Consider the following 15597-nt stretch of genomic DNA (forward strand, 5'->3'; position numbering starts at 1 on the left):
GCCTAGGCTACGACCAGCGCAGTGGATCTGTGCCTCAGTAAATCATTTACTGCCACCATGTTCAAGTCCAGCGAGGGGGGGGGGGGAACAACACCCACCCGTGATAATGCCCAACCAAGTGCGGCTTCAGTTTGCCCTGAGAAAGTTGCAAACTATAAAACAACAGCACATGATAAGTTCACCGCACTTCACTCCTCCGGCTGCAGCTTCAGGTGCTGTGGCGGCTGGAGGCTTCGGACCGCGACCTCTGCTGCTAAAATACTACTTGACGGTGTCTTTGCCCTCTTTGTCCAGTTTTTCCCTTTTCCCAGAGGAGGTGTTCCGGGGCTGAGCTGTCTTGTCCTGAGTCAGAGGCTCTGTGTTGTCTCCCCCACCGGAGCAGGACGGACAGTGGTCGGCCGGCCGCGGTGCGTCGGTACCTAACGTGGAGATGAGGGTGTCAAGTGAGACAGCACGAGCAGGAGGGGATCCTGCCGGGGCTTTCAAAATAAAAGGTGAGTAGTATCTCATTGTATTGACGCTGAGCTAATCCCATCAGAATCTTATAATATTTTTTCTTCTCATATAATGTCCTATTAACATAAAATAGATTTAACTTGTGCATGTTCATGGGAAATCATGGAACTGATATATTAGCTAAATTGCTAAATGTGATAACATTGGACATAAGCACCCAGTGATAATGTAACAGCAAATAATAAGTCTTAAAGATCAATGAATATATATAAGCAACTGTTTCCCCTAGTTTCTATGTGATTTTGCCTTTTTATTTTGAAGATAATCTACTTCCGGTGTCGTCTTGTCTTCCTGTATCTGACTTGATAGCGCTGACCGCCACAATTCACTCTTATCAACAGGACGGATGGAGGTGGAAGTGGGGAGGGAGCAGGGAGGGAGCCCGAGGCGGACGCCAGCAAACATGACCCTCCCCCCTCTGTTTTATACCTTGGTGTGGTGCAGCTGCATCTCACACACACACACACACACACACACACACACACACACACACACACACACACACACAATCTGAGTATACCAGGAAAGTGCTGATAAGATATGAGACTCAAAACCACCACTATGTGAGATAAGGTGACCATAAACTCGCAGTTCATTAACCAATATGGTAATGTGGTTACTGTAAATTTTGTTCAGGCACACACACACACACACACACACACACACACACACACACACACACACACACAGGTGCACATAGTGGTTACACTTTTACACTATTCTATTCCTGTTCCCTTCTTTGTTTGTTTGTAATAACACACGACTCCGCCATTAACTGCACATTTAAATATAAATCAGTTGCTTTTGTCAAATTAATGTGGCCCTGTTTTCTTGAGAAATTTGAAGAAATGAACTTGTAAACGTGTCCAGGTGAGAAGGAAGCGCCTGTCATCACTGCAGATGGGATAATTGGGCAGCAGAGTGAGATCCTGGTTCCTCAGGCAGTCAGTGTCATTTGCTCCCTCTTTGTGTGAAGGAGACTGAGGAGAGACGTGTCTATATAATTAGATCCCTATCAGTGGGTCCAATCTCAGTCAAAAGGAAGTAGCTACTTGCAGAGATAACAGATACGAATCACTATCCGTGTCTGCAATTCATACTTTGGCATTTCTCATTCAGTGAGGAGCCATAAAAAGAGGTTAAAGGAGGTGAGATAGGATATGTTCAACCCCAACACATGATGCATGGTTCTGTGCTGTCTTAAACCATCAGGGCCAGGGGGTACATTTCGCAATTCACCTTTAATACATTTACAGCATGTCCAAACTGCTCACTGATCTTTGTGGCCTGAGGTCGTTACAGGAGAAGAGGTGCGCTGGTCTACTGAACACAAACAATGCTGGTTGAGCCTCCCCAAAGTGTTTCCCCTCAATATTTCAGCTTTGGTACATGTAATAAATTGTAATGTGTCTCCGGTGTGTCTCAGATGCAGGCTTGCGCAAATAAAAACAAAACCAAGGCTTGACATTTTCAAGCAGTCCCACCAAGGATGGAGGCAAAAAGCGGAAGATCAGCAAACATTTCGCCGAAGGCTTTGCTGAACACTTGGACATGTTGGAAAGCCCCGTCCCTACTGTATGACGTGTAGCCGCTTTTGCTGATGGTTAAAATATTACACTTGTGTGCAAAGAGTGTTTTTTTATTACAGGGTTTTCCAGTTAGTCATAATGAGGATGAACACCTGCTGCATGTGAGTCGTTGTGCTTCGCTGGTCTCTTTTATAATCCAGGTGAGCAGATGGTTTGTCACAGGTAGGATCAAACCCCAGAGGCCAACATCAGTCAAGCCCTGCACACCAGTGATCTCAGCGGTCTTGGCATCAGTCGGCCCAACACAGTGAACCCCCCCCCACTAGCAGACCGCATCCCCGAAAGAGCTTTAAACTGTGTTTCACTGTTTTCTTTAGTCAATAAGCACTAACAACATTGATCCACTAACAAGGAAACTTTGTCACAAAAAAACTCAATAAGAATCAGTAGCATCTTTGTTTTGATTTGTTTTTCTAAATCATATTTCTTTTTCTGTGTGACCTGGAAATATTGTTCAACCCATCCCACCTCGGCTGGCACTGCGAGGAAAGTCCTCACAGACACGTGCTCAGTGGTGAGCAGTCAAACTTTTAATGTGGGATTTTTTATTTCTCTAATTTTTATAGATATGAATGTAACAGAATGTGGAAAATCTAATTTACAGTCATTTCGTGTTAAGTTAGTGAGGGTCTTGAACATAAGGGCCTGTTTAAGTGTTTAAAATAGTATGTGAGAAAACAATTAGTGATATTCAAGCTGAAAAATGTCGTCTGTCCTGTCTATTTTATTCTATTTTGTTTTATTCTATTCTATGCTGGTCCAGTCTGGTTTGTTGTCTCAGTGCCTTGCTGGCCATCTGGCAGAATGGCCACCTGCATGCCCAGACAATAAACTTACTGATGGATAAAACATAATGTGTAACTAACACACACACACACACGGAGCCATGGAATGCATGAGCAGCCTCACAAGCTACAGGTGGCTCCATAAACACACATGGGTCCATGTTAGAATCAGCCAGGTGGCTTGAATTCAGGTGCTTATGGTGACAAGACCAGCTCTGAACAGCAAACAGCATCATCATCATCATCGTCATTTCTTCTTCGGGTCGGTGGGCCTGACAGCCATGAAGAGCTCTGTGAAGCTAAGGGCAGTAGAGGCTGCTGGAGCTTACTTCCTGTGTCTGTGCACTGTGCTTATTTACAGCAGCAGCCTCTAGTTGGTTGGTCCGGAATAACTTTGTATAACATTGTTGTTGCTCTGTCAAACAGGAGCTAACTGGCTAGATTTGGTAGCAGTTTTAATCCTGCTAGCTTTAAAGGGGCAGGACAGTGAATGGATGATAGCACCATTGTCGTAAAAAGTGACTCTGAAATGAAAGTTGACGTTAATGTGTGTTATCGAAAAAAAGTCCTTAATGAAAAAAGACAGATTTTGGACAAAAATGTAAAAAATTATATTTAAACATCAGGTTATTATGAGCACGGATGATGATATAACATTTCATAATAATGAGTTGAGTTTCATTAATGTCATCAAATATTTCTCAAATTGGCAAATCATTAATTTATTTTACAACCTTCACATATTTATTTCCTGGCGTCTTCTGTAAATCTTGCATGTGTTAAACTAATGGTGGACATTTTGAGTCTCCATAGAGCGGACTGAGGCTTTTTATGTCTGTAGCTGATAGGGTGAAGAAATAAAAAGAGTTAACGCTCACGGCTGTGAGTTTTGTTAAGGTACATTTTTTTATTTCCTCCATTGAGTGTCAATTGAGACACAGTTATATACACAATATAGACCATTACCATGATACACTTATGCAGTGAATAATTCCTTCAGGCATTGGTTTTGTTTTCACTCCTGTAATAACAGTGTCAAACTCTCTACATGGTGTTCCCTTTTAATTTTAATTTTAATCTTTGACTCCCCTCTGCTGGTAGAAGCAGTGACATGCAGCGGTAAACCTGATGTGCAGTTTTGACTAAAGCTGCACTGCTGTGAGGTTCAGGATGAACAAGCTGTTGCTGCTTCCCCTTTTATTCTCAGAGTCTCATTTACATGCTTTCTAGTTGTTTTCAACTTCCCCCGAGGCTGATTGATTTCAGCATGTTTCCTCAATTGTTTCACATCAGCTCATAGGCAGTAGAATTTCTACAGAGACTCAGTGACATGAAAAGGTAGGCTCTGTTTTGAGGCGTGAGGAATAGCTATTGCTTATTTATCTAATAGAGTGTGGAAATAATTCGTGTTCCCAGTTAACATGAATAAATGTGGTTGGCTGACGTATGTGTGGGTGTGTTTGTACCTCCCTGTGTGTAAGGCTTAAATACATGAAATACATTTTTCTTCAACTTTAAACCCCAGACAGGTTTTTGTTTTACACGAATCGTCTTCGCCTGGCAGAATGAAGTGGTGGCTCCGGTGTTGGCTGCTCCTGTCCTGCTGTCAAATGAGTTGGAGTCGCGATCAAAATGTTTGTATTGTGAATGAGGGACGAAGACCAAGTGAGACAATTAATTTTGTTTTGTTTTTTTTTGTTTTTTTGGTCAAAATTTACTTTTTTGTACATTTTTGCAAATCTTTAATATCAATAAATCATGAATTTACCCTTCAGATGTTTCTAATGCTGAAAGTTGTATGGAAAATGTAAACAGCGTTTTGGAAAGTGGAAATCGCCTTGATATTATTAGGTAAACACTACATCAATTCATTAATTGATTGAGAAACTTTTTGGATTTTCATGTTTGTGTGAGTGTCTGTGTTTCTGTTTGCTTATGGGTAATTTATTTCACCAGATAAGTTCAAGAGAGTAAAAACAAGGGAAATTTGAAGACTTTGCACAGGGTTGAGGTTGAAATCAATTCATTTGCAAATGTAAATCGGATTTTTATGATTTCTTGTCCTTTTACACAAGAGCCATAAAGGACCTAAAACAATTTCTAGAGGAAACAGAGGTGACTGAGACTAGGTCCATGTGTTCCAACCGTTTGGTGGCCATCCTGCACAAGCCAAACGGCACATCCACAGACCTTCGCATTTATGCTAATGAGAATTTGGTAAGGTTTCATCTGAAGTAGTCAACGTCAACTGAAGACAAAGTCAGAATTACGATGAAATGTTTTACCTAACTGAGCATTTTACTGGGCAGACTTACTTTTTTTTTTGCAAATTCAAATTCTTTCCCTGCTGTTAAGACACAAATGTAGCTGTTGTGCAGTTGGATTATTACAGTGACTGGTATTCTGGTATTTGCAACCTTACTTTTCCTGTTTTTCTTTCTCGTCCCTTCTGATATAGGCACAGTCAGAAGAGGCTGTCATCAACAGTATTGTGAATGTTCACCTGCCCAGAGAGCTGGATGCTGGACCAGATAACACGCTTGTGTTTTGCATGGTTACGTTACCTGAATCAAACAAGGTCAGAAACTACACTTTTCCGTGTGAAACTTGGCAGAGAAGAATCAGAGGAATCCATATGACTATGCATTCGGTTTTGCACGATTTATCCCAAGATGTTAAGATTTTATTTTTAAAAAAAAACACAGGCCCAATTGCTTATCATTAAATTGTTTTCATAATTGTAGTGGTGATAAACATAGTCTGTGCCAGAGACAGCATGTGAATGAAACACTACATTTATGTGCTGAAGTGGACTCAGTTGGAGGTGGTCGAACATACAAAGTGTAGGACTGTGTGCAGGGTTTATGTCCACACTCCTGAGCCTGACTCCTTAGACTCATGAGCACATTGACACATCTCTTTTTTGCAGAAAAAAGAAGGCATCACAAAGATGCAATCTTCCACTAAAGAGGAAGAGATGTCAATTTCTGACTAAATACAATATCCTCAAATGCAATGATGCAGCTGTTTTCAGTAACAACCGTAACATTTCCCAGAACTAAATTAGAAGAGAAACTACACCTCTGCTCTTCACCGTACCTCCCATGCAAAGTGTAATTCAATATAATTTGAGAAGGGTTCTTATGAAAGAACACCAACAACGGTAAATCACAAAAAATCTATAAAATGTAAATGTAACTGATTCCTCTGAGAGCCCTTTTCTGTTAAACACAGTAAAAGTGTGTCAGGATATTGATCAAATATTACACAATAACTGTCCAACTAATCCATTGACTGTATGTTGTGCTGCAGACCATACTGGGAGGCCCAGATCCTTTATATGAGGGCAGACTGGTCGGCATGAGCGTTCGGGGCAAGAATGTTTCAAGACTGCGGGAGCGTGTCAACATCACTATGATTTTTACTTCTGCCCTAAATGTGACTACAGCTCATTTGTCATAACCTCAACTTCTGTAATCTTGTACATTTGTATCTTCTCCCTGTTCCACAGTTAAAATCATGAGTACTTACAGTGTAAACCTAATGTAACCTGATATTGTGTTGTGTTACAGGAGACCCATGTGCCCAGGTGTGTGTTTTTTGATTTTTCGACAAAAGGTGAGTAACGAGGCTTTGAGATAATAAGTCCGAGTCAGTCTGCTTTTACACACGATCAACAAAGTGAATCGATACATCAATCAAATGTGACACTTACCAGCATATCGCAGTGATGGCTGCCTGACCCTGTGGGAATATGGTCAGATCAATGTCACCTGCTCCTGTGACCACCTCACATACTTCGGTGTGCTCATGGTAGGTTTGCTCTTTTTCATCATACGAAGCAGAAAGATACTAACGATAGATCTAATCACAACAAAGTGATCAGTTGATTGAGACTGCATATTTAGTAGAAGGATGTCTGAAACTGTTTTCATATATGTGTGATGCTGTGTTTATGGTAGCGATCTCTAATGAAACATCTAAAAAATAAGATGAGATATTTATATCATAAAATACAGTGCAAATATTCAATAGGCCTTTTTTCATATTTGGGTTATTGTTTATTAACGATGCCTCCAGCCTATTCTAGTTTCCTAACAAGCCATGGCAGCATGCACAATACAAAGACCCTGAAGCTAAAGCAGCTAAATGGAATCCAGCCATTGTTCATTTTATTATTTATACCTGCGCTTTTCCAGCTGTGACAAGACAAAACACACCTGGGCCTGGGACCTTGAATCCATGTTGCATAAAATCCTAAAAAAAATATAAGTATAGACATAACATAAATATATAGTGGGTCTTTTAACTCGACCTCCCCGACTATCGTTCCTTTAATTTTCACTAAATCAATAAACAACGACAGTATATAGCCAATGATTGGCCAACATGTTCCACTAAATTTCATTAAAGATTAAGAAATACGTATACAAACAGTGTACATATGGTGACTTTAAGTGTGTGCAAAGATGTAAATCTGCATGTAAAAAGTATATTCTGCCATGTTGCATGATGAGTATCAGAAATAGAAGCAGTCATGTAACAGTATAGCTAATTAGAGTGGAGCTAATTTAAATTACATTATAAACAATTGAGGAGTTTCATTTTTAAATAAGCATCAAATTCAAAAGTTTGCCAAAGTTTCTTCTATGTTTTGCGTGTAAAACCTAATCTGCCTCACTAACTCCATCTCTCAGATGAGTGTAATGACATAAAATGACAACATTTCCACGCTAAATGTGATCTTCATACTTTCTCCACAGGTGTCTGCTTCCCTCCAACCTATACACCAGGAGATTCTCTCATACATCACTCTGATTGGATGTAGTGCCTCTCTGTTTGCCCTGGTCATCACTGTTCTGCTCTTCATCACAAATAGGTCATTTATCCTCCCCGGGCAGGTCACACTTCTCTCTGTCCTTTTTCCCTTTTTCCCTTCAATCTATCCTCCCCTCTCACATATGTTCAGGTACAGCAGTCCATCTCTTCTTTGTTTCTTTAAAATACAATATGCTCTCCCTTCTTTCTTTTCACATTTTGTCTTTCTTTCTTCCAATACGTGCCATCCTTACCTATTTTATTGCTCTTACCCATTCTTCCTTTCTTCCTCCCCTTGACATCTGATCTAATTTCACTGCCACCGTGACATGAGCATGAACTCTGCACAGAACTGAACACTCACCACGGATCCGCACTCCTCTTCCTGACAGAAAAGCCAGAGCAGACGTCTCTATGAAGGTCCACATCAACCTTGCCATCGCTCTGATCCTCCTCAACCTGCACTTCCTCCCCAGTCAGATGGTGGCAGCATTGTCCTCCGGCAGGCTTTGCATTTACATCGCTGTCTCTATTCACTACTCCCTGCTGGCCACTTTTAGCTGGATTGCCCTGGAAGGGTTCCACCTCTACCTTCTCCTGATCAAAGTCTTCAACATTTATATCAGGAGATACCTGCTCAAACTCAGTGTGGTGGGATGGAGTGAGTAGAGTCACCGACGCCAGTTACTCTTGATCAATCAATCAGTCTTTATCTATATCGCACCAATTCATAACAGTGTTATCTCAAGACGCTTTACATTAAGAGCAGGTTTAGACCAAGCTCTTTAATTAAGAGAGAGACCCAACGAACATTCAAAATGAAAGATTCAAGAATCCCATTAAGTGAACCCTTAAGTCAAAGGATCAACCCCTTGCTTAACCCTTGTGTTTCAGGCATCCCTGCAGTCATTGTGTCCCTGGTTGTCATCATAAACAAAGACGCATATGGACGTGTCCCTCTGGACATTACTAATCCCAACAGCACTAAAATGTAAGTGAGAACCAAATTTGCAAGCATGTCCAACCTAGACTAATAATTAATTTGCATTCAGGTGTTTTGCATATGCATGTGTTTCTGTGTATGTGAATGTTTTTGGAATTGGTGTACAATCCCCATTCACAGTAACGTCATTACTACACTGATATATTCTGTTTAATGGACAGATAACCGTATGTCACCAAGCATCTGACTGACTAAAGTTTAGACTGAATCCCTCCATGCCCCAGGGATATTTTAACTGCACACCGCTGAATTCTTTGTCAACTTTAAAGACACTTTTATATCGAATGTATCTATTTATTTTGCAGTGTATGAGAGGAATTCTTCATCTACACTTTCTGTCTTTGTAGATGCTACATACGCAGTGACACAGTGAAGATGGTGACCACCGTGGGAGTGTTCACACTGGTGTTCATCTTTAATGTGATCATGTTGGGGGTGATAGTCAAACGTGTTGTCAGTCTCCGCCAGCGCAAAGAGGTTCAAGTCCCCCTGCGCTCTTTCTATTCTTTTCTAACTGTCTTAATAAGTTTGCTGTTATTCTATATATGTCTTGCTGCTAACATATTCCGTGAAGACACCAACACCAATGATGGACTGTTGTCTGTATATTCAAATTTATTCCTCTGCGCCACATCGCTCCACTGTTGTCCAGAAACTATTAAAAGCACATCACAGAGCCACACTGTTCTACTGGGTTACATGTTACTTCATTACCGTGAACACACACACACTATTTAGTTTATTTGAGTCACTCCCACGCACACCGTCCTGCAGCTGTAAACTCTCAAAAGAACACCAAATGTGTTTTGATCCATGGGTGAAAATAGTCCCTGACACATGCACAATTTTCTCCTCTAAACTACAGTGGACAGCTGTTCCACCAATTCTATTAAAGTCTCAGTTTAAAGTTAAAAGATATAAGACTCATTTGTTAATGTTTATGTTTTCGGTAGTTGACAGTATTGATAGACTGACACATTCTTTGTTGTAGTAATTTCATGGGATTCATTGACAGTAAGAAAAAGTGTAGACTATCACCGGGCCTTATTCTTTTTCCATGTTTGATATTTAAATGATGCATGCCAGCTAAATTTGTTTAATACTTACAATCTATGTAAGTGAACCACAGTCTCTCAAGGAAAGAACTCAAAATAGAGATGACAGAATAGTCATCAAGATCATGGTCTGCAAAACATGTCATGGTCTCTAACTGATAGTTTCTGATTGTCTGACGGCCGGCTAATGTGTCTTTTTGCAATATATTTTGCTCGTCAGTTTGAGGTGAGTGACCGTGACAGAGCCAAGCGAGACATCTTTACCCTGCTGGGAGTCACCACTCTGCTTGGCATCACCTTTGGCTTGGTCTTCTTCTCATTTGGCTACCTGACCACTCCTGGACTCTACTTCTTCTGCATCCTGAACTCATTGCAAGGTCTGCACAGCCTGCTTCTACATGCTCAGCTCCATCCTGCGGTATCGTCACTGTAAATATGATCCGAAATTAGTGGTGGTTACATTTTTCAGTGAAAGCAGTCGTTGTAGATGCAAAGTTGATCCAAGTCTTTACATTGCTGTATGCATGTTTATGCCCAATCCAACTTGGTTAAGACCAGGAACTGTAATGCTTTGTCCATAATACAGGCAAATTTGGTAATCTACCACTGTGAATGTGTAATGGGAAAACAAATTTGTACAGCGGCATGGATATCTTCCTGTGTCATAAAATATAAACCACAATGCACTAAACTCACTCTTAGACTTTGAACACTGGGTGCTGCATCCTTAATGTTACACATAAAAAAGGATAGATATCTTATATTTCCAAATTATATTGCCTCTTTTCAAGGAAGACGCTCTTATTCAGAGTGTATTTCACAGTCAATACACACAGGTGGGGTTAAATATAGATAACCCACAGACTTTCCAGGAAAGCACAAAAAAACTTCCTCATCCATCCTGCTGGGAACAAGGTTATGAAGGAAGTGTGTGCAATATGCATCCCTTCTTTCTGTCCCTATTACCATGTAATGTGGTTCCTTCAAGCTGTAGGTCTTGTTTTATTTACCGAACATAACACACATTACATGGGCATTTTGACCACAAATTGAGGGCCACATGTGATCCTGCCCCTGACCTGGATGTCAGCACCCAATTTTGAATGGATGAATAGATTAGCCTTAATCACAGACTAGCAATGTGTACAATAATGACAAGGAAAGTTCCCACTGGGGATCTTAGATATGAAATGAGTGGGACTCTCTAGCATCTGACCTCACCAGGTAATCACATAGTTTGGAAGACCTCTTATAAAAATGTCTAGGCAGAGTTTGAAATGAACAATAAGCAATAAGATCATTTTTCAGTATATGCCAGTGTCTACTCATTGACTTCGATATAGCTCTCAGTGTCAAATGGTCTGTGAGTCTGTGAGTAACCACGACACAAGTTTAGGATTTTTATTCTTACTGCAAACTGACAAGATGACTTAAAGTCAGGAAAAAAATATTGTAAATTGTAATTTTGTATTGTAAATGGCACATGATTTGTATATTGATAAAGTCACCTGACACAGTGGTTTTTCAGCGGCCTTTGCATGATTGGCATGACGTACTCCCTTTAACCCTTACCTCGTCTCTTTCTCTTCTTCAACTCAGGTTTCTTCATCTTCCTGTGGTTTGTCATGTCTTTGAGAAAGACTGGAAACTCTACTAAGGCTGCTAAGACGAGCAATGTGACACGTAGCACCAACAGCTAAGCCTAAATGTGAGGTCATCCTGCATTGTGAGAACAATTTGCCCTCCTCATATGTTCAAAGGGCTGAAGGTTAAGACTTGGTTTTAAGGTTAAGATTAGACTTAGATTAAGGTTAAGGTAAGGCTTGGCTAATTTATTGGGTTAATGAGTGTCCTGTGTGTGTGTGTGTGTCAGAAATATTGTAGTTTGCCGTCATTATTTCTGCTTTAGATTGTGCTATTTTCATGTACAACAATGTAGCAGAGAAGCAAACATGCTAGCTAGAGCTCACTAATGCCAACATTTTAAGAATTCACAGTTATTTTGAATCTCATATCCTGGCGTGCTCATAAAAGCTTTTTAAACCTAGCATTTCTTTTGATCCACCAAGTACTCACCGAGTATGTAAACTCCTCACAGAGGTGTTGGTTTTTACCATCTCTCTCCTTGTAGTGAATGTTTTAAGAGAGAATAGAGTATATCTATTGCATATTGTATTTGAAATATTGATTTGTGAACATTTCCATCATGTACATTTATTAAAAAATGTGTGAGATATTTTCCACAGTACCAGTGTGTGTGTGTGTGTGTGTGTGTAAGACGATGCATCTGCATACTTTGTTTAATATAGTGAAGTTTTTGTTCCTCTTCTATTTCACTAAAGGCTGATGAATGATATATAATATACATATTAACAGTGTTTTTCCACACCATGACGTTACTGTACATGATACCACTTCAATGGTTTACTGTTGACTGCAGCAGTGGAGTTTAGCTTGTGACATCAATTCTCAACATACAAACATGAAACAAACTCACCTGCAGTTATAGGTCTTAAAGATGATTTGCATAAAACAAATAGCTCCAGCAGGTCCAACACAAGCACTATTGTATCTGACGTTAATCTCCCAATCCGGAGATTCAGGAGCCCAACCAGCATCGCTCACTCATGTTTGTGTGGCCCATCCTTTTCACTTCACAAGTGACAAGAGCGCTACTTTCTGCACATCGAATATTAATGTAAGCATTTGTTCATCTAGTTGTCATTAATTTGGGTGTACTTTGGGTGTTAATTTGATTTCTTTGTCAAATTACTTGTTAAAGTAATTTTCCTGTTAACTTGATGTTCATTACTGCTGGACCGTATTTTTTCTTTTTTAATTTTGACTCTTTGTAAGTTTTGACTTTTAGATTGTTTCTGTACTGTCACCCCATATTTGTCTTTGTTATTTGGTAGTGGACTGCACTGCTGTGTCCATGGAAAGGCAGTCAATTTAGAGGAGAGCGTATAAACGTATATCACTTAGGGCTGTATTTTTTTTATTTTTCTCTCAACAGACAATACTGTAGTAAAGTAAATCACACGCAAACTGTTGATAAAGGGGTGACCTACTGTGAGTATCTGATTTTCTATGACTTTGAAAACAATTCACGTCAAGAAAAGAATGAAAGAAAGCATTTCATTGTCATCTGCAGTGTCTGTCAGATATTTTGCTTTTTTTTCTTTGTTTCGTTTATCTGCCTTTACAGAAGTTACTGCTCATCTTTTGGACATAAATTGACTTACAGCTGATATACACTGAATGTACCCTAATTAAAGGGTCGCTTGATTTATACCATCAGTCACATATTGCAAGGAAGTACAATGGTTTCCTTCCTGCCGTTCCTGCTGCTGCTGCTGCCCAGATTGCTGGCTGTCAAAGGTATGATTGTCCATTTTATGACTTTAGGTTTTCTTCACCGAAGAAAGAGTAAAACATCTACTCAAAATAGATGGCAATAGAAATTGTGTTTTTATTTCAAGTAATTTTTGCTTTTCATTGTAATGTATTGCAAATTTAAAGGAACAGAATCCCCTCAAAATATGAATCTAGCTATCATCAAGCCACTATCGAGCAAAACAGACAACAGAAGTGGTTCAGAGCTGATTCTGAAAAATTTCAAAAATGAAAAAGATATTATAGGTGCAAATGTTGAAAGCCAAATTATTGCACAGTACACAGTAGGGGTTTGAAGCAGTTGATCTCCCTGTGCCTCTAAGTTTGTCAGTGTGATCTTTAAACTGGCATATGGGATTTCGAGGGTATGTAACCTTCGCACTGATTGCCATCCAGGAAAGTGGTGTCACGTTCTGAATGTGAGAATGAGGTATAGTGAACAGTATGAAAAAATACCACATTAGTTTTTTTTTTTACTTTTTTAACACTAGAACCGCCAACAATGCAGTACCTCTTAGAACCGCCGTGAGGTCATTTTGACCACGCACAACTGCAGGCTTTATAATTGAAAATTAGAAGTCTGTTATTGGAATATTTGGTCATCTTTTTTCAGAATAGCATGTAAAAATGGATGAAATAACATAACATCAGCATTTTATGAATTTCAGCATGTTGTAGAAGACGACGACTGGCCATCTGCAGGTGGTGGCTCTTGTGGAGTATTGTCTGGTCATTTGGTCCAGGACATCCACTTCCACCTTGCTCTTGTTATAATAGTGCACTAGTGTCGTAATGGAGGTCAAAATGACCTCATGGCGGTTCTAGGTAAAAACACTCCTTTTTATGTGTAACACACTTTTAGGAAAAGTCATCGACTGGGAGACATAGGGTTTTTATTCAAACAGAGTTATTTCAGTTCAGTTCTAGTGTTAAAAAACTTTTATCTTGCTGTTGTTTGTACTCCATACCATGTAATCATGGTCATGAAAATGCTGAAAGGAGGATTCCTGCTTGGAATTCTAATCATTGCAAAAGGCGAAAATAGCTAATTTTTTATGCCATTGTGACTGTAGATTTGTAAGATAGCGTGATTTGTATTTGTTTTTTATCCTCTGTTTCTGTGTTCAGTTTTGGTCAAAATTGCTGGTGGTGGCATTCGTATAACCACGGACGATGAAGTCATCAGTGAAAGCCAATCTAGTCATGTGATTTGTAGGGAGGCTACATTTCCCTGCCTGTTTCAATGCACGTTCAATACAAGATTGCTCTTCAATGGATCAATGGCTTCCCTAGATGCCAACATAACATATGATGGGATGGTGAAAGTGTACAACATGGAACAGAGTAAGTACCCTGTCTCTCAAGTAGATGCTAACTGTGTACACAAGAAAGACACATGATCTCTGATGGGGTCAGAAACTGTTCTGTCTACAACAACTTGTCTGTAATTTAATTCTGATTCCTCTCTCACTTCTCAGACAGAAATTGCACTATACAGCCATGCACCGAAAACCACACCTTATCACTGCTTGCATCACTGAGCGTCTCTAACCCGTCCGACCTGATGCAACTCTTCTACATAAGGAACTCATGTGAAGATCTTTTCAGGACTAACCATGAAGTCATGGCATTGTTTATAACGTAAGTGTAAGGTCAGCTGCAGTTCCTCTCCTGTCTGATGGTCTGTGGAACAAACTAATTTCATTCTTCCTGCTCTCTGTAATACCATTTTTATCCATTCGAGAGGCACAGCTCTGTCAGCCAGGCCACCACTTTGGTCCAGAGTGAAATACCTAAATAATGGGTGTTGGGAATTGGCACAGATTTTTGTACAGACATTCATGGTTCCCAGAGGATGACCAGAGGACAAAAAGAAGAGGAATCTCACACTGCACGCTTCTAGTCCTCCTGTCAGAAATCAACAGACAAAAATATAACTAATTTAAGCAGTAGTTGTGTTAGAAGCCCACTTTTTGGTTTCAATCAACAGGGTGTTGCTGTCTGTAAAAAAACAGATCAAAAATCACTTAAACATGCCACTAAGGAACAAAACTTTCAGCCCGACTGGTTCTTCCATGACGCTCATTGTCTTTCTGCAGTCTGGAAAGACAGATAATCCACAGCATCATGAACTTATCCAAAGTCCAGAGTGGAAGCACCGTGCACTACAGACTGGGGGACATATCTCTGAATGTTGTCAACATAAGCGGGGCAGACGTGATCTCCCCGATGCAGATACAGGCGCCACAGGTACACAAGCTAACATGATGTTGAACATGTTAATGTCTCAATCAATTGTGTTTTGAGTGCAAAACTTGCTAGCTTGACGTCATCCTCCTTTATCCACTGTTAGCTACTGCCTCAGAACTCTTCGTTTCTCCCTGACGTTTGGCTGCCTGTGAATGTCCTGCGCGACAACAGAACGAAAACAAAGA

General features: G+C 40.1%; 1 protein-coding gene across 1 annotated transcript; it reads left to right on the forward strand.

Annotated features, from left to right (window-relative positions):
* The first annotated feature begins 4673 nt into the window (after positions 1-4673).
* LOC139204846 (adhesion G-protein coupled receptor G2-like) lies at positions 4674-11964 on the forward strand. The gene is made up of 12 exons (XM_070834865.1): positions 4674-4741; positions 4966-5107; positions 5349-5468; positions 6203-6328; positions 6463-6508; positions 6609-6703; positions 7654-7769; positions 8101-8369; positions 8603-8699; positions 9059-9188; positions 9987-10143; positions 11366-11964. The coding sequence occupies exons 1-12, from the start codon at positions 4689-4691 to the stop codon at positions 11464-11466; spliced, it is 1452 nt and encodes a 483-aa protein (XP_070690966.1). The 5' UTR covers positions 4674-4688; the 3' UTR covers positions 11467-11964.
* Positions 11965-15597: the final 3633 nt, after the last annotated feature.

The sequence above is a fragment of the Pempheris klunzingeri genome, chromosome 1 (genome assembly GCF_042242105.1).
Source record: "Pempheris klunzingeri isolate RE-2024b chromosome 1, fPemKlu1.hap1, whole genome shotgun sequence".
NCBI lineage: Eukaryota > Metazoa > Chordata > Actinopteri > Acropomatiformes > Pempheridae > Pempheris > Pempheris klunzingeri.

What these genes read in the sequence shown, in the direction of transcription:
- LOC139204846 (XM_070834865.1), top strand. Translation starts at nt 4,689, where the DNA reads ATGGAAAATGTAAACAGCGTTTTGGAAAGTGGAAATCGCCTTGATATT. An exon ending in CGTTACCTGAATCAAACAAG is followed by an intron (nt 5,469 to 6,202) that starts GTCAGAAACTAC and finishes GTTGTGCTGCAG; the next exon opens with ACCATACTGGGAGGCCCAGA. An exon ending in CATCCTGAACTCATTGCAAG is followed by an intron (nt 10,144 to 11,365) that starts GTCTGCACAGCC and finishes TCTTCAACTCAG; the next exon opens with GTTTCTTCATCTTCCTGTGG.